The sequence below is a fragment of the Mastigoproctus giganteus genome, chromosome 2 (genome assembly GCF_048544385.1).
Source record: "Mastigoproctus giganteus isolate SK-2022 chromosome 2, ASM4854438v1, whole genome shotgun sequence".
Classification (NCBI taxonomy): Eukaryota; Metazoa; Arthropoda; class Arachnida; order Uropygi; family Thelyphonidae; genus Mastigoproctus; species Mastigoproctus giganteus.
Window position 1 is genome coordinate 217,020,128 of NC_143576.1, and position 22,443 is coordinate 217,042,570.

At 37.5% G+C, this 22,443-nt stretch overlaps 1 protein-coding gene across 1 annotated transcript in view; it reads right to left on the bottom strand.

The window, feature by feature from the left end:
- The window catches only part of LOC150090092 (putative E3 ubiquitin-protein ligase makorin-1), a 196,940-nt gene that overhangs the window by 68,106 nt on the left and 106,391 nt on the right, over nt 1-22,443 (bottom strand). The window contains exon 5 of the mRNA XM_090368966.1: nt 19,647-19,778. Within this exon, the coding sequence (XP_090225092.1) occupies nt 19,647-19,778 (132 nt within the window). The remainder of the gene's footprint in view (nt 1-19,646; nt 19,779-22,443) is intronic.

Below are 22,443 nucleotides of genomic sequence, written 5' to 3' on the forward strand. Positions count from 1 at the left end.
AATCCGTACAGGCGATCATTGATCAGACAGAAGGTTTCTAGATAGTTTAAGAGTTGGTGGTTAATTGATTTCTCCATTACTTTAGAAAGAGTGGAAGTAATTGCAATGGGACGATAATTGGATGGGAGGGATTTGTCACCCTTTTTAGGAACTGGCTGGATATGAGCAAATTTCAAGCAGAAGGAAAAACACCTTTGGAATAAGAAAGTGAAAAAAGGCAGCAAAGAATAGGAGAAAGTTCAGGAGCACATGTTTTGAGAACAAGTGGAGAAATACCATCGGGACCTGGAGCTTTCTTAGCATCAAGATTCGTCAAAGTCCTTCTGACATCCTTTTGACGGAAGACCACAGGAGGCATTGAATGGAGTGTGTTGGGAATGGCAGGAGGTGTTTTACCAAGGTCATTAATACATGAGTTGGAAGAAAAATGGGATGCTAGCAAGTCAGCTTTATCCTTGGCTGAAGTGACAATAGAACCATCTGGTTTGGACAGAGGTGGGAGCAGAGATGGGCAAATGTTGCGGCCAATAGCTTTGGCAAGAGACTAGAATGCTTGGCTACCATTTGGGCAAGAAGCAAGTTTTCTACTCTTAGCCTGTTCAAACTCTAGTTTAGACTGATTAATAACTGCTTTACAATTGTTGTGAGCTTTGGTGTAGGCAGAAAATGAAACTGAAGAATTAGAAACAAGTCAATTACAATATGCAACATTCTTCTCTTGAACAGCCTTAGCACATTTATTGGAAAACCAAGGTTTAGATAAAGGACAAGATTTTAAAGTGGACAATGTGGGATAAAGAATTCCATTCCTGCAAGAATAATTTCACTGACACGATCTGAGCAAACGTTGACATCAGAACTTTTGAAAGAAATCTCGCAGTTCATTCCACTTTGCATTCTTGTAATGCCAAACAACATGAGGCTGAGAATAGCCATGAGATAAAGGCTCCATTGGAGAAGAGACAATCACCAAGTTGTGATCTGAAGTGCCTAAAGGACCTCTCACTTTAACTGTGTACTTAGAAGGGTTGTTTGTGAGAAAAAGATCAAGCGTATTGGCTGTATGATTAGGATTGTCCGGTATTCTTGTAGGTAAATGAACAATCTGTGCAAGATCATTAGTAATTGCAAAAGCCTCAGCATCTCGACCAGCTGGGTCGGTGTGACTAGAAAACGGAAACCAGCTGGAGTTGTGAACATTAAAATCACCAAGGAAAATTACCTCACTGTTAGGAAAGTTGTACTGGAGAAAGTCAAGTTGCAAAGAGAGGAAGTCAAAGAGCTCCAAGTGATTAGTGGAATTGGGAGAACGGTAGAGACAACAGATGAATTTGACACAATGAGGTAGAAAGATTTTAAGCCAGAGAAGATCAAAGAGAGGAGATTCCAAACTGCCAAGTCTCTGACAGGGAATATCAGAACGGACATATGCACAAGTAGCACCTTTGAGGTGAAAGGAATCATACAATGAATAATTTGGGCATCTGAGATAACCAGTAGTTGAATCAACCAATAACTGAGATTCTGTCAGAAAAGGTATATGGGGTTTGGCAGACTGCAAGTGGAAATGGACATCGTTGAGATTAGAATTGAGACCACGTATATTTGCGAAATGAATTAGGAAGTGTTTGGGAGGTTTAGATCTTTTTGCAGATAAGCTTTCTCTATTAGTTTGACAATTCATGGTGTATTCAATAGTAAGAAAACGTGGGTGGGACATGCTGTATGAAGTAATGAAATTTTTGGATGTGGCGTACACATAGTATGAATACACCCAGATCCTTGACATAACGTGGCCTCGACAATGCCCCCCCCCATATACACACTACTCGGACTCCCTCCAGTCACTATCTGGCAGAGTAGAGGTAGCAAGATTATACACTAGCTGATCCGGAAGCCTCCTAGAGAGTTACCAATAGGTTCGGTCTGGGTACTAACTAGCAGCTGGCCTGCGAACACAGTTTTAGAGCTGTACCATAGAAATGTAAGGAATATTGGATCTCGCCACGATGTTTATCATAACTTCAAATGTCATCAATCATACTGCAGTTTCACCTGAATCCTCTTCACTCTCACTTTCCCTGTAATTCTTTACACCTACTTTTTCAACATGCACAAGTAAAAGATTTCATCTCAGGTGGAGAGTGTCCTGCACAACTCCATCTGTTATCTCTTCTTCTACCTCCATGTCCTCTGCCAGTTTAGCATGTCTAGAGCGTCAGTCACGAATCCATAATTCTTGTTAATTTCACTCAAAACAAAAGTATAAATAAAATAAATCTTGTTATTTACAACATATACAATTCCAACTATATTATTCACAAAATTTTCAAATCAAGTCACCTGTAGACAACTATTCACAACTCTAACTCAATTTACAATAATTATATACAATAATAATTTTTAATAATTTCTATACAATATACAATAATTTTGTATACAATTTATACAATAATGATTAAACAAGCTGAATTTAGTATTCATACAAATAACTATATGAACTAGTGTTATTTACACAATTCAACTCTATTCAGCAAAACAACTCCAACTATTTTATATTTAAAAAAGATATCAACAACACTTTTGTACAAGTTTGTACCACTAAAAATATAAGTTTCTTTTAATTGCACAACTCTTGCTATGATTCCTCACTTTTCAAATTTACAATTAAGTTGTTCTAACAAGTCTGTCAGAACAGGTCTCTCTTAGCTGGCCAGGATACCTGGCTGCCCACCACAATACTACGTGGACATGGAGACCTCTCTCAACTAGTATGACCAGTTCTAAAAATGCACAAAAAAAAAAAAAAAAAAAAAATACAGACTGAACGCTGAATTTAGCATTAATAGGGACATATGATGCAAGAAAGCAAGCTTATATAGCATCAGCAAAAAAAAAAATTCCCATTTCACCCATCCATTAACTCCAAATGTTTGCCTAGTTCTGCCTTGAATTTATTTAAGCTGTCAACTTCTACAACAACAGATGGAAGTTTGTTCAGGTAATCAACCACCCGCTGGCTAAATGCAAATTTCCACCCATCTATTCTACAACTTTCTTTCCTCAATTTGAATTTATGTCCACTCAGGCGACTAATCTGGGCAAGAGGAAGAATCCCATCAGCATTGAGCTTACTCAAACCATTCAAGGCCTTATATACCGCAATCAGTTTAAATCGCAGATGCCTAGCTTCCAGACACTGCAATTTGCAGAATTTAAGTCTTTCTTTGTAAGAGAAACCCTTTGTTCCAATCTTGTTGCCCTTCTCTGTACTGGTTCAAGCAGCTCTATATCCTTCCTAAAATTTCCTCTCTAATATATTACTTTGTGTACAGAGCCTTGGACGATCACAATGCACTCAGACCAGTCTACTTGATACTGGGGCAATAGTTAATTACATTACATTTTTTTTTTTTTTTTTACATTTCTATTAACAAGTGGCCCCTAATCAGAAACTGGCAAATCCACTATACATATTACATAGATATTATACAAAGATAATCAGAAATTACAAGATCATATCGCTCACTCGCTGCAATACTGGCACAACTAAAAATTCTTAATTTTTGAGTTAATACAACTAATGAAGTTGGGATAGTGGACTCTACATTTATGCAATAACAGTACAAAGTGAGTTCAATATTTCCTCGCTAATTGGCACATGTCATTATGCCATTTTAGTTTTTACTGCATCGAGAAGCATCAACAGTGGCACTTATTCAGTGTGGTCCCCCCAACCTTGGGACTGAATGGAGCACAGTCTGTGTGCAAACAGTGACCCCTTTCTGAGTTGTGCTAGTATTGCAGTGTAATAGAACTCCTTGCTTATAATATCAGTTGGCATTATTTTAGTCGAGTCACTATTGTACTCAAAATAGTTTACGTTGTTTTGTGCCACTAATTGTTTTTTTTTTTTTTTTCTTGTCATAGTTTATCATTGACTGTTCTGTTATGGAAGGCTGTGGCGAATTGATGCTTAAAAAAAAAAAAAGACTAGATGTAAATTGCTACATATGGCATGAAGGTGGAAAAGATTCCACTGAAATAGGATCTTGCCTACTAAAATATTTAGAAGAGAAAGAAGCTTCTTGCCAATTTGATGATCTTAAAATGATCTTTTATTCAGACAACTGTGGGGGACAACAGAAGAAGAACAGATTTATTATAACAGCACATTTGTATGCTGTGGCAAACTTTCGAATCAAAATCATTATACACAAATTTCTTGTTGTAGGTCATACACAAAACAAGGGTGACTGTGCACACTCATTAATATAGAAAAATATTAAAAAATTGCTAAAGTCTGGTCCTGTATTCATCCTATCACAATATGTTACATTAGCTAGAACTGCCAGAAAGACAGGAAACCCTTTCAAGGTGACAGAGATGAGTCATGACAATTTTTACAACCTGAAAGATTTGGCCCGACACACTTCTATGAAATTTAATGAAAATACTGAAGTGAAGTTCAACTTCAATAAAATTGCTATCTTTAAGTAGAAAAGCAGCATTTAGACTATTTATCTTAAAAAATATCATACAAACAGGACAATTATAAATAAGTTAATGTCAGCTAGCAAAACAAGAAAGCTTTGGAGGCATTTGTAGATTTCGAATTGAAAAATGCCTACAAGAGTTCCTTTCCAATTTCGAAAAAGAAGCACAGTGACCTCCAATGTCTGTTGAACAATAACACAATTCCCAAATGTCAAGCCAGTTTTTATAACAGTCTAAAAGTTAATTTACGGAAGGATTAAATTTTCAAAAAAGGACTAAATTCTTCCAAATTTTTGCTTGTTTGTACACCAATAATTTCGTACTAACTTCTTGTTCTTATTTTATGCTTTACTACAATTATGTTCTCAAAGATTAAAATGTAGTTCATACATGTTCCTGAGTTTATGAATATAAATAAAGTTCTTGTTTAATGTTTTTTTTTTATTCTTCATCCTAATTACCTTCAATCTTTAGGAGACTCGTCACAAATTTTGAGTGTTTGTTGGTGCAATAGTGGCACAACTCAAAAGGGGTGTGGTGTTAAATTTTCAAAATTCTGGTAACTCATAAGGGAATGTTGATCATGCCAGTCTAATTTTGAGTAACAATGGGTATGATGAGATGTATCACAATGTTTCAAGAATCACATAATTTCTTTGTTTCTAAAGCAACTAATTTTAAAGACAAATTTTTCTCTTTGATTATTTCAGAATTACAATTTTTGAGTTATTGCACCACTATTGCAGCCTGTGAGGGATATAATCATTCTCAATTAACAAATCATATGTATAGACAATAAATTACATGCCATATTAAAATTAAAGTCAGAAATATAAATATTTGCGGCACAAGGAACCATATGGCACAATGAGCCACATAACATAAAATAAGACCAAGCATGAAACAAGGAGCCACTGATTTTATGAAGTCAACATGAGATGGAGGCAAATAACAGTATGGTCACAAGATTATCCTTTCTACAAACCAACATGATGATCATTAACTACAAGGTCAATTACACAGTTTATTTTAGCATCTTAAATTGTCACACAGAGTTCATGTTAACAGTCTATACGCTTTCTACTATTCTTTTCTCCAGTTCAAGTAGCACAGATCTTCTCTGGAATAATTTCCTGGAAAATTTTTGAAAAGCCTGAAAACCTTGCTTAGTCTTAATTAATTGAGCCTCATTGCCCTCAGTCAGGTAAGCAAGATTAGGACTAGTACATAAAAATTCCTTTCTGAGATCCAAGTACTCATGACAATAATATAAAACATGACTCCATGTCTCCAGTGCTTTACAGTGACACTGAGACCTTTCTGAAACACCCAGCTGATTCAGATTTGTCAGAAATGAGCCATGGCAGGTTAATAAAAACATAGTTTGTACATTAGGCACAAACTATTTTTCTAGCAGAACATCATCAACAGAGGGAAAAACCTACGAGTTATTTCAACTTCAGCAGAGTAAGCCCATCTATGATTCCAAAGAGTCATTAAGATATCTAAGATTTGCTTGGCCTCATTCTTAGGATCATTAGCCAAATACAACTCAAGATCATGAATAATAAAAGGAGTTCCACGTCAAAAAGTTGAAAGTCATTACTCTGTAAATCAGAAAGAGGTCAATTGGCATTTTCCTTGTGACAATCTGTAGCGCATGATTGGAGACAGTTCTGCAAACTAGAGCCATCCTCAGGAGCAGCATTCTTTGGATGGAATACAGTTTTCTTATACACCTTTTAAAAATTAATAGTCTATCCAAGCTGAGATACCATAAGAAACAATAGGAAGGAAAACAGTCATAAAGAAGAGATAGTGCCCTGCCTCTAATACCCCAATCCTTTCTAGTAATCCTTGATATCATGTTAACAAATTTTGCAATCTTTTCAAATAGAAAATTGATATTGGTATCAAATCTAAGATCCAAGATATTTAATATTCTTAACTGACTTTAAACTTTCACAACCAATTAGCACATGAGGTTCTCTAGGAACAGATAGGTTCCCCTTGAGCAACATTATATTTGTTTTTAACTTAGATACTGTTAATTTATGAAGTCACACCAAGCATTCAGATCTTTTATTATTTCATTAGATTGTTGTTCAATTTGTAGCCATGAGGAGCCTTCAACTAAGATTGTCATCAGCATATGCAATCATATAACATGATTATATTCCTTCCCTAACCAATCCTCTAATACCAATTTCCACATAAGCAGTCCAAAAACAGATCCCTGCGGACATCCCATCCTCGAATGGCAGATCTAGTCACCGATTCCAACTAGACTTAACCGTAATAGATCTTTCCTGAAAATAATCTACTATGATGTGATAAAGCTGATGACAGCATTTTGCGAGGCGAAGCATCAATAATAACACTGTCCCAAGCCAAAGTCCCTTCAAAATCAAAGAAAATGCCAAGAACCTATTTAGCATCTGTATCTCTAGTCAATTTAACCAAAGATTTTAAAGCATCCTCTGTTCCATAACCAGAAGTAAAGCTGAATTGTTTGTTTGCGAGTCCCAAATTTTCTTGCATATATTGCAATATTCTCTGCAAAAGCATGTGTCATAGACCTCGTCCAAACCCAGAAGAAGAGCAACTGGACAATAAGAAGAGGGCTCAGTTTTAGGTTTCTGAGGTGACTTCAAAATGAACTTAAGAAGAGATCCTTTCACAGCGAGGGAAAAATTCCTTCAAGCAGCCATTTGTTGAAAACAAGAAGCAGATGTTCAAGAAACAGTTTGAAGAAATGCTTAATAACTTCACCTTCAATGAGTTAAACACCAGGACACCTGTTATTATGAATTTTGCTAACAGCAAAATTGAGATCGTCTATTCAAAAAGGTTCCTCTTGAATATCGCTAACGTAACCACAATCTAAATGATCAGTAGCATTAGAATGCTCCACCTCATCCACAAGATATCTATTAACTAGGTGATCAAGTATAACATTAATACTGCCCGGGCAATCTAGAGTTTCAGTCTCCACAATGCATAGAACTTATCACATCCCCAGATGGGCTTAATTTGCTCAAACACAACCTATAAACAATATCCCATGGATCCTCATTACCAGATGTTTGCACTAAGTGTATCCGTGCAGTAAATTTCCTTTTGGCTATTAAACGGGTGTACTTTCTTTTGAAAAATTGATAAAGAGTTTTCAATCTAGCAGTAGATTCTTTGTGAGAATCTACAAATTTGTGAGAAAAATATCAAGTTTGTTGGCTGCATTCTTAATACTGTCTGGTATTCTGGTAGGTAAAGGAACAATCTGTGTGAGGTCATTAGTAACTGCAAAAGCCCCATCTCAAACAGCTGGGTCCGTGTAACTAGAAAACAGAAGCCAGCTGGAGTTGTGAACATTAAAATCACCAAAGAATGGTTTTGTTTTTATGGTGCATGGGTGACTAACGCCATGATGCAACAAGTCCAAAATCACCAAGGAAAATTATGTCACTGCTAGGAGGGTTGGACTACAGAAAGTAAAGTTTCAAAGAAAGAAAGTTGAAGAGTTCCAAGTCATTAGTGGAGTTGGAAGAATGATAGAGGCAACAGATGAATTTGACAGAATGTGGTGGAAAGATTTTAAGCCAGAGAAGACTGAAAAGAGCAGATTCCAAATAGCTAAGTCTCTGATAGGGAATATCAGAATAGACATATGCACAAGTACCACCTTTGAAGTGAAAGAAATCATACAGCAAATAATTTGGACAACTGAGATGAGCAGTGGTAGAATCAACTGATAATTGGGATTCTGTCAGAAAAAGTACATGGGGTTCAGCAGACTGTAAGTGAAAAATGGACATCATTGAGATTAGAACTAAGGCCACATATATTTGTGAAATGACCAAAGAAATCTTTGAGAGGTTTAAATATTTCTGCAGGTAAGTTGGTTCTATTAGTTTGACAATTCATGGTGCGTTCAGTAGTGAGAAGAGGTGGGGAGAGGGACGTGCTGTATGAAGTAATGAAATTTTTGGATATGGTGTACACATGGTAAGAATATACCCAGCTCTTTAGCTGAGGAAGCAACAGAACCATCCGGTTGTAACAGAGGTAGAAATATTGGTGAACAGAACATACAGCCAACAACTCTGGCAAGAGACCAAAATGCTCAACTACCATTTGGACAAGAAGCAAGTTTTTTAGTCTAGCCTGTTTAAAATTAAGTTTGGACTGATTAATAACTGTTTTACAGTTACTGCAAGCTTTAGTGTATAGCAAATTATGATGGAGATCTGGATACAAGCAATTGTGATTTTGCTACATTATTACCTTGAAGAGCTTTAGAAGATTTATTGGGAAACCAATGTTTAAACAAGGGATGAAATTTTAGGATGGAATGTGGAATAAGGGATTTCATCCCTAAAAGAATAATTTCACTGACATGATCTGTGCAAATATTGGAATCAGAAGTTTTAAAACAGTAATCCAACCAAGGAAAAGAAAAATCATGCAGATCTTCCTATTTTTTATTCTTTAAGGCCAAACACAAGCTGAGAATAGCCATGAGGATGAGGTTACATTAGAGAAAAGACCATCAAGTTGTGATTTGAAGTGTCCAGAGGACTACTAACATACACTCAGTGATCACTGAATTATGACCACTCCATTTATAATTGACTACACTGTATAGCTTACAGTATAAAAAGTTGAACACCTTTGTACCTAGAGCAGTGATAATTTCCATCTGATCATGCAAGTCAAAGTGATAAAGTAGCAGTTATGGGAAGTAGTAAAAATATCAGAATGGCATGATTGTGGGAGCTTGTGCATTGGGCACTTATACATCAGAAAGAGCACATCTTGTCAGTTGCTCACAGCCCACTGTGGTCAGTTTACAAAGAATGGTGTTGAACAAGTCAAACCACCTCCGGTCAATAGAAATGTAAAGGATTACACAAGGTGAGTGCTTATGGTGAGCGAAGGTTGACATTGAACTGTGTGACAGTTGATATTGCAACACAATACAAGGAATGCAAGAAAAATATCCCAAATGACGATGTGCCACACACTCACATGTATAGGGTTCCACGGCAGATGACACAAGAGATACCCTCTCCTCTCAACTGATTATTATCAACGGAAAATGCTGTGGTGTCAACAACAAGCGGGTTGGACACTGGAGGACTGGAATCAGTGTGCTGGTTTGGATGAATTCAAATACCTGGTACAACATGCCAACGGATGCCTTCATGCAAGGTGCAAGCAACTCAAGTCCATGGAATCATCATGCATGGTTGTTTAATATGGGGCATGTTTTGCTGGCAAGAACTAGGATCCCTAGTGCATATGGACAAGCGTCAGTGGTCAGGCCTACCTTGTGCACTCTACCATGTTGCAATTTTTTACGGATAGAAACAGGACCTTTCAAGACAATGATGTGCCGCATTATTGGGCTCACACTGTGAATGACTGGTTAGAGGAACTCAGTGAAGATATCATCCATCTTGATTGGCATGCTTTGTACATCAGGAAACATGCTTTGTAAAAAGGATAGGTGGAACAGGACAAGGGTATGTCTGTCAGGGGCAAAGGTTGACGTAGAGTGGATATCATCTTTTAAGGGCACAAAAGGTGATATAGTTGTACACGTTGGCACTAATGATATTAAGAGTAGGAGACCGGCGGAATTACTTAACAAGTACAGGTCACTGTTGAAAAAAAGCCGTGAATTAGGGTTGAATTTGAAAGTGTCTGTAATTCTGCCAAGACACGATAGGAGGGAGTATATGATGAGAGTCCTGTCGATCAATTCGGCCCTGGAAAGGTTGTACAAGGCTCAAGGGGTAGAATTTTTTCAGCCTGGTCTGTACTTGTTAATAGGAGAGACTGCTTCTACAGGGATGGGATACACTTAAATAGAAAGAGTGCAAGAATGTTTGCTGATGCTATCGAGGCAGTGTTAGGTGGGTCGGAAAACTGCTATATTGGGGGGGATACAAGGACTAATAGATTAACAGTAGCCACTGGCAGAGGTGAAAGTGATTCTTGCACTGCTTCTATTGGAATGAGCAGCAGCCTGGAAAATAAGATGCAGGATATTTCAGAGACTGCTGGGAATCATTGGGGTACAAGTAAACACATGGGTTGTGTTAGGGTAGCTAAGAAAAAGAACAGGTGTATGTATACTTGTGTGTACACCAATGCTAGGAGTTTAGTAAATAAATTTGATGAATTTGAGGTATTGCTCAAAACATCAAAGGCAGATATTGTTGGGATTTCAGAGACGTGGTGTCACACAGATATAAGGAATGCAGAACTGGAATTTGGGGAGTACAATGTCTATAGAAAGGATAGACAGGATAGGAAGGGAGGAGGGGTTATGCTATTAGTTAAGAAACACATAAAATCCAAGGAAGTGAAGCCAGTCGACATTGCTGGACAGTGCAGTGTCGAGTCAGTTTGGTGTTACATAAGCATTGGGAGATCAAAATTGAGAGTAGGAGTGTGCTATAGGCCTAATGACTCTGATGAGTATAATAAGAAACTGTACAGGGAAATAGAGTGGGCCAGTAAATCAGTGTCTTATAATGGGGGATTTTAATTTCCCAGATATTGACTGGAATTTGGGGGCTGGTCACTCACACACTAGCAAGGCTTTTGTGGATTTATTGGATGATTGTTTTCTACATCAGCATGTTCGGGAGGCAACTAGAGGGAGTAATACTCTTGATTTGATTATCAGTAGTGATTCTTCATGCATTAAGAATCTGCAGATAAATGAACCACTAGGTGGCAGTGATCACAGTGTGCTGAAGTGGGATTTACTCAAAGAGGTAACTACCATTAGGGGTAAAGGGAAGGGTTATTGCTTTCGTAAAGGCGACTACGATGGACTGAGACAGTATTTAAATTCTATACAGTGGGATCAACTGATGATGTTACCAACAGCAAATTCAAAATGGGAAGCATTCAAAGAACTTATCTTGGAAGCTACTAGGCTTTACATACCAAGTAAGAAATATAGTTCAAGGTTTAGGCATAAATGGATGTCAGATGAACTAATGAGACATATGGCAGAGAAGAAAAATACATGGGATACATACAAATTAACACGTGACACAGAAGCCTATGATAGATACAAGTTGATCTGTAACCAAGTAACAAAGGAGGTTAGGCAGGCGAAGGTAGATTTACGAGATATCTTTGGCAAGGGATGCAAAGAAGAACAGCAAAGAGTTCTTCACTTATGTAAACTCTAGAAGGAAGGGGATGAATCAGATTGGTCCACTTGATATCGATGGGTCAACTGTTGATGATTCAGCTCAGGTAGCTAACAAACTAAATGAATATTTTGCATCGACATTCACACATGAGGAGCTGCACAAATTGGAGCAGTGTGGCATTGCAGGCAAATTGCTGCTATGGATAAAGGGGGGTTGAGGGGGAGAAGACAGAGAGTGGTAATCAATGGACTCTGCTCATCGTGGACTAATGTTATTAGTGGAGTCCCTCAGGGTTCAGTATTGGGTCCATTATTGTTTTCTGTATTTATAAATGATATTGATGATGGTATATCAAGCTTAATGTCCAAGTTTGCAGACGATACGAAGGTTGGCAGGGTTGTCAAGGACACTACTGACACTATGCTGCTGCAACAGGATCTGGAAAGGTTGAGCAGATGGGCTGAGAGGTGGCAAATGAAGTTTAACATATTGACAAATGTAAAGTACTACATATGGGAAACAGCAACCCCAGAGCAACATATCAACTCTGTGGTACTACACTGACAGTGGTAGAGAATGAAAAGGACCTGGGGGTGGTTGTGCAGGCAGATATGAAGTTCTCTGAGCAGTGCAGACGGGCTGCAAGAGTAGCTCATTGTGTATTGTCAATGATATATAGGAATTTTTCTAGCAGGGATAAGGAGATGATTATTCCCTTGTATAAGGCAATGGTCAGACCACACCTACAGTACTGTATACAGGCCTGGAGGCCTCATTTCAAGAAGGATGTAGAGCTGCTGGAACAAGTACAGAGAAGGGCAACAAGAGTAGTGAATGGAACAAAGGGGTGCTCTTATGAAGAAAGGCTTAAGTTTTGCAAATTACAGTGTCTGGAGACTAGGCACCAGCGAGGTGATCTGATAGAGGTGTATAAAGCCTTGAATGGTTTGAGCATGCTCAATGCTGATGGGATTCTCCCTCTTGCTCAGAATAATCACCTGAGAGGGCATAAATTTAAATTGAGGAAAGACATATGTAGGATAGACGTGCGGAAATTTGCCTTTAACAAATTTGCCTTTAACAGAGGGTGGTTGTTTCCAGCGGGTGGAACCAACCACCCACTGGTTGGTTGGTGGAACAGACTTCCATCCCTTGTAGTGGAAGTTGATAGCCTAAATAAGTTTAAGGCTCAGCTGGACAGGTATTTCGAACGAACAGAGGGGTGAAGTGGAAGTGGTTATTTATTTTTTATTTATTTTTTATTTTATTTTATTTTTTTTTTTTGGCTGATGCTGCATAAGCTTGCTTTCTTGCATAAAATGCCTCTACTAATGCTAATGCATCCAAATTCCCCTGACTTCAATCCAATTGAACACCCATGGGATGTTTTGGAACAGGAAGTGAGGCTTATGGACATGCAACTGTCATCTATATTCTAACACTCAAATTCACCTGACTTCAATCCAATTGAACACCCATGGGATGTTTTGGAGCAGGAAGTGAGGCTTATGGACATGCAACTGTCATCTATATTCTAACACTGTGGAAAGCCTTATGGGCAGCATGGCTGCAGATTCCTATGGATGTCTTTAGACATCTAGTGGAGGCTAGGCAAACAGCAGCTGCTATCCCTGCAAATGGTGGCCCAACATGAGATTAGGTAAGTGGTCATAATTCAGTGATCACAGAGTGTATACTGCACACTCTGAAGGATTACTGGTAAGAAAAAGATCAAAGGTGTAGAGCATGTAATTATAATTGTCTGGTATTTGAGTGGGTAAATGAACATGCAGTGTGAGATCATTACTAACTGCAAACATTAAAATTACCTCAATATTAAGAAAGTTAGACCACAGAAAGCTAAGTTTAAAAGTAAAGGAAGTCAAAGGGTTCTGTTTAATTAGTGACAATGGAAAAACAATAGAAGCAACACGTGAATTTAGGAGAATTGGACAGAGGAATTTTAAGCTATAGGAGATAAAAAAGATTTCAAATTAGAAAGTCTCTGAAAATGAATATCAGAGCAGACATATGCACGAGTACCACCTCTGAAATAAGGAATCATAGAATGAATAGTCAGGACAACTGAGATGAGTAGCAGTTGAGGTGGCGCCTCCGTAGCCAGGTGGGAAGGAGCAACAGTGCGTAGCACACGCTTCTTGATTAGACCGGGGTTCGAGCCTGTCATCACTAAAAACAGAGGATGTGGAAAGGTCAGGGAATGACCACCGCATATTCCCGGAGCAATATGGCCTTAGTTGCTAATGCTCCTAAAACCAAACAAGCAGTTGAGGCAACCGATAACTGAAACTGTTTGAAAAGTAAGTGGGGCATGGCAGATTATAGGTGGAAATGGAAATTGACATCACTGAGACCACATATATTTGTGAAATGAATGAGGTAGTTGGGAAAGCTAAATCTGTTCATAGATCAGTTCATTCTATTAGTTTTACTACATTCAGTATATAAAATAAAAGTGGAAGAGGGAGTAACATGCCCAAAAATTTAATATATAAATTAATGAAATTTTTGGCCATGGTAACCACACAGCAAGACTATACCTAGCTCCTTGAAATAATGTGGCCTTGACAATAAGCCCTCCCCATAAACACTACTCTGACTTCCTCCAGTTACTAGTTGACAGAGTAGAGGAAGTGAGATTATGTACTGGTTGATCCAAATGCCTTCTAGAGAGTTACCAGTCTGGATGGGCTATCTAGTGGCTGGCCTGTGAATACACTTTTAGAGCTGTATTCTCAAAATGTGACATAAGCACTGGGAAAGCAAAATTGAGAGTAAGAATGCGTTACAGGCCTAATGACTCTGATCAGTACAATGAACAACTGAACAGAGAAATAAAGTGAACCAGTAAATCAGATTGCCTTATAATGGGGGATTTTAATTTCCCGGATATTGAATGGAACTTGTGGGTTGGTCACTCATGCACTAGCAAGACTTTTGTTGCTTTATTGGATGATTTTTTCTACAGCAGAATGTTCAAAAGGCAACCAGAGGAAGTAATACTCTTGATCTGATTATCAATAGTGCTCTTTCATGCATTAAGAATCTGCAGATAAAGGTACCACTAGGTGGCAGTGATCACAGTGTGCTGATGTGAGATTTACTCAAAGAGATAACTACCAGCAGGGATAAAGGGAAGGGATTTTGCTCTCATACAGGTGACTAAGGTAGTCTGTGACAGTTTTTAAATTCTATACAGTAGGGACAACTGATGATGTTACCAACAGCAAATTCTAAATGAGAAGCATTCAAAGAATTACTCTTGGAAGTTACTAAACTTTTCATACTAATTAAGAAATATTGTTCAAGGTTTAGAGCTAAATGGATGTCAGATGAACTAATGAGACAGGTGGCAGAGAAGCTTATGGTAGATATAAGATGGTCTGTAATCAAGTCACAAAGGAGGTTAGGTAGGCAAAGGCAAATTACCAAAAATCTTTGGCAAACGATGCAAAGAAAAACAGCAAAGAGTTCTTTACTTATGTAAACTCTGGAAGGAAAGGGATGAATCAGATTAGTCTGCTTGATATCAATAGTTCAACTGTTGATGATCCTGCTCAGGTAGCTAACAAACTGAATGAGTATTTTTCATCTACATTTACACATAAGGAGTTATTTTGGGAGGGGAATGCCAGAGGTGTATTAAACTCTGGCAGTGAGCTAAATGATTTTGTAATAACTGAGAGCAAAGTGGAGCAGAAATTGTTGTAGATAAACATAAGAAAGGAACCTGGGGTGGATGGGATCTACCCAGTTATATTAAAGGAGGCAGCAAAGGAAGTAAGCAAACCCTTAACCATAATTATGAGAGCTTCCTTGGACTCAGGGGAGTTACCCATGGACTGACGATGTGCAAATGCGACTCCAATTCACAAAGGAGGATCAAAGGGTGACACAAGTGATTACAGACCTGTTAGTTTAACTTCTGTTCTGGGGAAATTAATGGAGGCACTGGTTAAAGAAGCAAAGCAGGATCATCTAGATAAGACTTAGTTCTAGTTCAGATACAGCATGGGTTTGTTAAGGGGGAAGTCTTGTCTAACCAATTTGGATACTATGATGTGGTCACAAAGAAACTGGATGCAAAAAATAATTTTGCTGCTGCACATGGAAGACTACTGTACAAATTGGAACAGTATACATTAAGGGCAAATTGCTGCTAGGAATAAAGGGATGGTTGAGTGGGAGATGACAGAGAGTGGTAATTAATGGCCCTGCTCTTTGTGGACTAATGTTATTAGTGGAGTCCCCCAGAGTTCAGTGTTGGGACCATTGTTGTTTTCTGTATTTATTAATGATATTGATGAAGGTATATCAGGCTTAATATCTATGTTTGCAGACTATACATATGAAGGTTGGCAGGATTGTTAATGATATTAATGACAATATGCTACTGCAACAGGATCTAGAAAAGGTGAGAAGATGGGCTGAGAGGTGGCAACTGAAGTTTAACATTGAGAAATGTAAAATACTGCATATGGGTAGCAGTAACCCCAGAGTAACGTATCAACTGTGTGGTACTACACTCAGGGTAGAGAATGAAAAGGACCTGGGGATAATTGTGCAGTCAGATATGAATTTTTCTGAGCAGTGGAGACAGTCTGCAAAAGTAGCTCATGGTGTCTTGTCAATGATATATAAGAATTTTTCTAGCAGGGATAAGGAGGTGTTATCCCTTTGTATAAGGCAATGGTCAGGTTGCACCTAGAGTACTGTATACAGGTCTGGAGGCCTCATTTTAGGAAGGATGTAGAGCTGCTGGAACGAGTACAGAGAAGAGCAACAAAATTAGTAAATGGAAGAAAGGGTTGCCCTTACAACGAAAGGCTTAAGTTTTGCAAATTACAATGTCTGGAGACTATGCACCTGTGAGGTGATCTGATTGAGATGTATAAGGCCTTGAATGGTTTCAGCAAGCTCAATGCTGACGGGATTCTTCCTCTTGCCCATATTAATCACCTGAGGGTACATAAATTCAAATCGAGGAAAGACAGTTGTAGAATAGATGTGTAGAAATTTGCCATTAGCCAGCAGGTGATTGACTGCTGGAACACACTTTCATCTGTTGTTGTACAAGTTGACAGCTTAAATAAATCTAATGCAATTATATTACAGTCAATCTTCTGCATTCTGCAAAAGTCCGTCATGTTGACATTCCACATCCTCTGATATCTCATCTCCATGTCTTTAATGTCCCAGTGATACCTCTCACCCTGTTCTTCATTAACACTTCTTATATTTTCTGGGTAATAGTCGACGTGGGAGTGTAAAAATGTACCTTAACAGTCCAGCCGAACTTCTTAAAGTTTCCAACATATTTTCAACAATATTCATGTAGTCTGCCTCCTTGTTATTCCCTAAGAAGTTCTCAACAACAGAGCTGAAGCTAATCCATGCTTGTTTTTCTGTTTTATTCATGGTTTCCTCAAAATCTTGGTCCCTCATCAGTTTGTGAATTTGTTTAGCTTCTGTTGGGTGATTGATTGGAATTTAGTAGAAAGGTAGTTGAAGCAGGGACCTTCCTGATGTAAAGTTTTCACAAACTGTTTCATCAAACCCAGTTTGATGTGCCAGGGTAAAAAGAAGAGAGTTTTGGAGTCTACTAGGGGTTTACGAACTACTGGTTCTTTGATCCAGGCAACAAACTGCCCCTCTTTGGCCACACCCTGACATCCCATTGTTTACTCATTGCCTGACTATACCATTCACACAAAGAGCATGGCATTTTTTTGTGACCAGATTGCTGTCCAAGTAACACGCCTAATTTTAATAGTATTTAATCTTACTTTATTTTATTGTGCGTAGTCAGTGATTTTATATTCTGATACATATTTTAATTACTAATTAGCATTAGCATTAGTAGAGGCATATGATGCAAGAAAGCAAGCTTATGCAGCACAGCCAAAAAAAAAAAAAAAAAGAGAAAAAAACCACTCCCATTTCACCTCTCCGTTCGTTCGAAATACCTGTCCAGCTGAGCCTTAAATTTATTTAAGCTATCAACTTCTACAACAAGGGATGGAAGTCTGTTCCACCAACCAACTACCCACTGGCTAAAGGCAAATTTCCGCACATCTATCCTACATCTGTATTTTGCATCATTACCTATTTTAATAAATGGTTTGAAGTCAGTAAAAGCAATATTTCATTATTATGTCCAATCCCGATGTTAAAGGTATATTTTCTAATATGCCTATCACTTAACTCAGTGCACAGACCAACCAATTATGTTCTTCATACTTAATATTTGTCGACAACTTCTTCAAGTTCTCGTATGTTTCTTTCAAATGCAAAGAGTTAGCTAATGGAATTGTAACTAATTCCTAAATGGTTCATTAAGTCATTTATATTACTACAAAAAACTACCAAATTGTCCTCAGAAAAATAGGGGATTAATTCTCATTCTCCGTGTCAGTACCATGAGAAAAATGTCCCATGTGCTATATTTCTTGACTTAAGTGTAGAACCATGGAGTTCTGCAGATTCCTTTGGTACATTTAAATCTCTTACCAGATCATTCAATTCATGCTGTGAAAACAGTTGAGGGCTGGACTCAATGTATCCAGGCATGTAGACTTTGGTTTTACCTTCAGAAGTTTCACTTTCAGCACTCTCTGCTGCTACATTCTCCAATATAAGTGGAGGGCATGGAATCGGCTGGTTATCTACACGTGGAACCCTGGTCTAATGGTAGATGGAATATTAGGATACACAATGCACTTCTTATTCTTTACATTGTATCCCTCTACATTAACTAACCAAAAGTAACAGCCATCACAGTGGTTTGTGGGCTCTCGCCAAATCACAGGAATTTCGAATGGCATAGCCTCCTTTTTACCATTTTTCACAATCTGAATGCTTCAACACAGGTTCGGCAAACTTTGTGGAGCCAATTGTTTATCTTTGCCACTGGGTTTCACTCCAAAATAAGCATAATACACATTTTTTACAAATTCTGTAATATCTTGTCTTTGCTTGAGAACTACATAACTTCCACAAATACAACAAAATAAGTTCAAATTGTTCAAACACTTATGTGAAGACATTTTACTCACTTTTTGGCACAAGTTTAACACGATAACTTCAAAAATAAACTGAGCTAACAGTGAAAAACACTGCTGCATGGAGCCCTCAAGGTCAAGGAACAAATTACTGAAGGTGGTGTTGACAACATGTGAAGATTTTAGTTTACAAATTTCCAGCATTTACTCTTAACTTAATACATTCAATAATAGAACTTGTGACATCAACTTAAGTGAATTATGAAAAAACAGTGTGATAGAAAAAAACGAATAACATTTTGAAATCAGTGTAAAAAACTGCATTAAAACATCTATTAATTTACAAACATCGAAACCATGTAGAGTGGCATAATCATTTAGTTGATATAAAAATTTTTCCCCATGCCATTTCCCACCCACTTGCTCCAATCAATAAGAGAGAAATTTAAATCATCCATAATAAGGATTTCATACAGTTTCCCCTTGCACATAGAGGCTCTCATCATACTTTTCACAATTTCCTGGTCTGTAGCATATACACCACTCCCATTACCTAAACTGCCTATAATACAAAAAATGCTTATCGCTTACTCTTTTCTCATGACCAATGCAGAGTCACTGCAGCCAAAATTGCAAGGTGCTGTTTAATGTTAAAAGTGTAATAATAAAAAAGAAACTTATGTATCATTCAAGTTATTTATTTATACTTATTATTTTTTATTTTACATTTATCTTTCTTTTAATTTTACAATTATGAAAATATTTTAAAAGGTTCCAAAAATAACTTGTTAACATTAAATTATTTTCTAATCATTAGGAAATTTCATAATAATGAATACCATTCCTTTGGAATGCAACCAATCTTTATAAAAAAAAATTGTTTGGCATAAAAAAACTATCAAAAAAATAGTTTTTTTGATAGTATCAGAGTTTTTCCTTAATCACTTACTTCGAGGTATAAATTCTGGTGCATTAACCCAGTCAGGAGACCCAGGCCCAGTATTTGGTGGAGTTTGTGAATCTTCACCAGACCCACTATCTGATGAATGATGACCTTGTTTCCTGAGAACAGTCATTCGACCTACAAATTTATAAAGATAACAAATAATCAGTATTTTGTCATCATCACTATTATAAAAGTATATTATTTCACATACCTTATAGCAGTGAAACCTTTGGAACTATAAATAATAATAATAAATTGATAATCATGATCATTAAGTTGACAGGAGCAGCAGAATTATAATCAAATGAGAGAAAAATTGGTTATTTATATATTTATGCAACAAAATTATAGCATATGTAAGAATATTTTGTACGTTTTGAATATTTGTAATATTTGGTTTGAAGAATATTTAATGCCATTGCATTGATAACATTATTAATGTTAAAATAGAATAACACTGCATGATATTCTGATTTCAATGATGGAACAAATTCCAATGTATGCTACAGAATAATCCAGGAACTTACCAACCAAAGTGGTACAGAATTCATAGATTTTTGAAAAATCTTGAATGTGGTCAAAGTGGTTTTGACATTTTATTCCAGTTCCCCAAGTCTCTGGGTGGGTTTGGTAAACAGCTTCCTTGGACTCAGTCCCAAATGAAGACATCACAAGTATTACATTTGAAATCTTAAAGCCACCAATGCATTAAGATGTGGATTCAAATTGGTTCATGATATTATAGCCAGCCTTCTAGAAGAGCAACTGTCCAGCTGTGCAATGGCAGTGTAGAAATGTGGAGGAACACCATCCTGCACAAATATTAAGTGCACATTTTCCCATAGTGAAGTGGTTGGCCACACAACATTTCAAACGTCCACAAGTGGTATTCACTGTTCATGTACTAGCATTCATTGACACAGAGATCAACAAATTATACTGCAATCAAACACAAACCAAACAGTAATTTTTGGCCTGGATTGCATTCCCTCCAATATATACTGGAGTATACACTCCAATATATACATAAAGGCTGGTAAAAAATCAACCTTTATGGTTGGTTTTTTTACCAACCTTTAACCCATAAAGGTTGGTAAATCTTTTTATTACACTGAACTGTGAAAGCCACATAGGACAGTTAACAGGCTATTACTTTAATATTTACATATTTAAGAAATTAATTAAAACCATTCCCAAAATGCTGAAGTGCACCTCGACATTCTGTATTGTTATCTCATTAAAAACAGGATAGACACGGTAGTAACCGAAATGGCCACCATCTGCCAAGAATCACAGCATAGAGCAAGAGTGAGAAAATGGAGATGCACAGAAAACTATTTCGGGAAGTCGCATGTTTGTGTTACCACAAACATTTGGCCATTGAGACTGGTTAGTTGGTTGGTTTAGTGTTTAATGGTGCATTGGCAACTAAGGCCATAATGTGTCAAGTCAAAATTAAAACCAATACAAAAAATTTGGTAGCCTATAAACTGCCTATCACATCAAGAAAGTAAACACGAGATACTCCGGTATAAAGGTAAATAAAAAATATAAATTTAAATCTTTCTATATAAATTGATTGAGTGTAAAAAGTTAAAAACGTCAGACATGTTGTCTCTGTCAGCTAAAATCTGACTGAGTGTAGATGGTTCAGCCAGATTATTAAAATCTCTAAAAAATAAACGTTGTGGTTTGATAAAAACAGGACACTATAAAAACATGAAGAACAGTTAAAATAGTGTTACACATCTCACACATAGGTGGGTCATCCCTCAGCAAAAAGGAATGTGTTAGATGACCATGACCTATGCGGAGCCAAGCAAGAACAACTTCCTCTCTTCGAACCCTGCATAGACTGGACTGCCATTGCATGATTACAGGCTTTATGTGATGTAGTTTATTTGTGGTCTGTTCATGTCAGGAATCTTGCCATTGGGACTATAATTTAGAACGTATTATTTGCCTGTAGTCTGTATAGGGGACTGACAGGCAATGATTATCCAGGGAAATGGCTGACTTGGTAGCGGTATTAGCTAATTAATTTCCCCGGATCCCAATGTGGCTTGGGATCCAGCAGAAGCGAATGTCAAATTCTGATTCAAAAAGAGAAAAAAGCATCTGCTGGATCCAGGACAGGCCCAGGTGAGAGTTATGCCTCATGGATAACAAAGCCTGTAACTGCTTGATCAGTCACTATATATCATACACCTTTGGTAATTGCTATTTTTAATGTGATCAAGGGCTGTTTCTATCACATGCAACTCTGCAGTATAAATACTAGTTTCCTATGGGATCATATTAGACAATGTTTTGTGAGGAAACACAACAGCAGATCCCACATAACATTCTGACTTCGAGCCATCTATATAGACTGGCTGAAAGTCAGAATGGCAGAATACTGCTGTCTATGTGACGCAAAAAGTTGCTGGTAGACAAATGGCAGCATAGTAGCCTTCTCCCAGATCTTAAGGGAGAAGTCACAAGTTGGAATATAGGCACCCCAGGGTGGAAGGAATTGCTTTGGTGACTGGGCAATACTGTCTACCATTATATTTAGTTCATTTAACAGTCCTTGGATGCAAATACCAAAAGGTTGTTGGCAGTCCAACGGGTGTTGTAGAGATTTTCCCAATGTGGCTCAAAAACGGATGCCCACATGCGATGATCGTGCAGGGATTTTAATTTAAAGACACATTGTAAAGACAACTGCTTACGTCGAACAGATAGAGATGGTTCATTTGCTTCAATGTAAAGGCTTTGGACAGGAGATGTGCGAAAAGCTCCAGTGGCTCTCCGAATG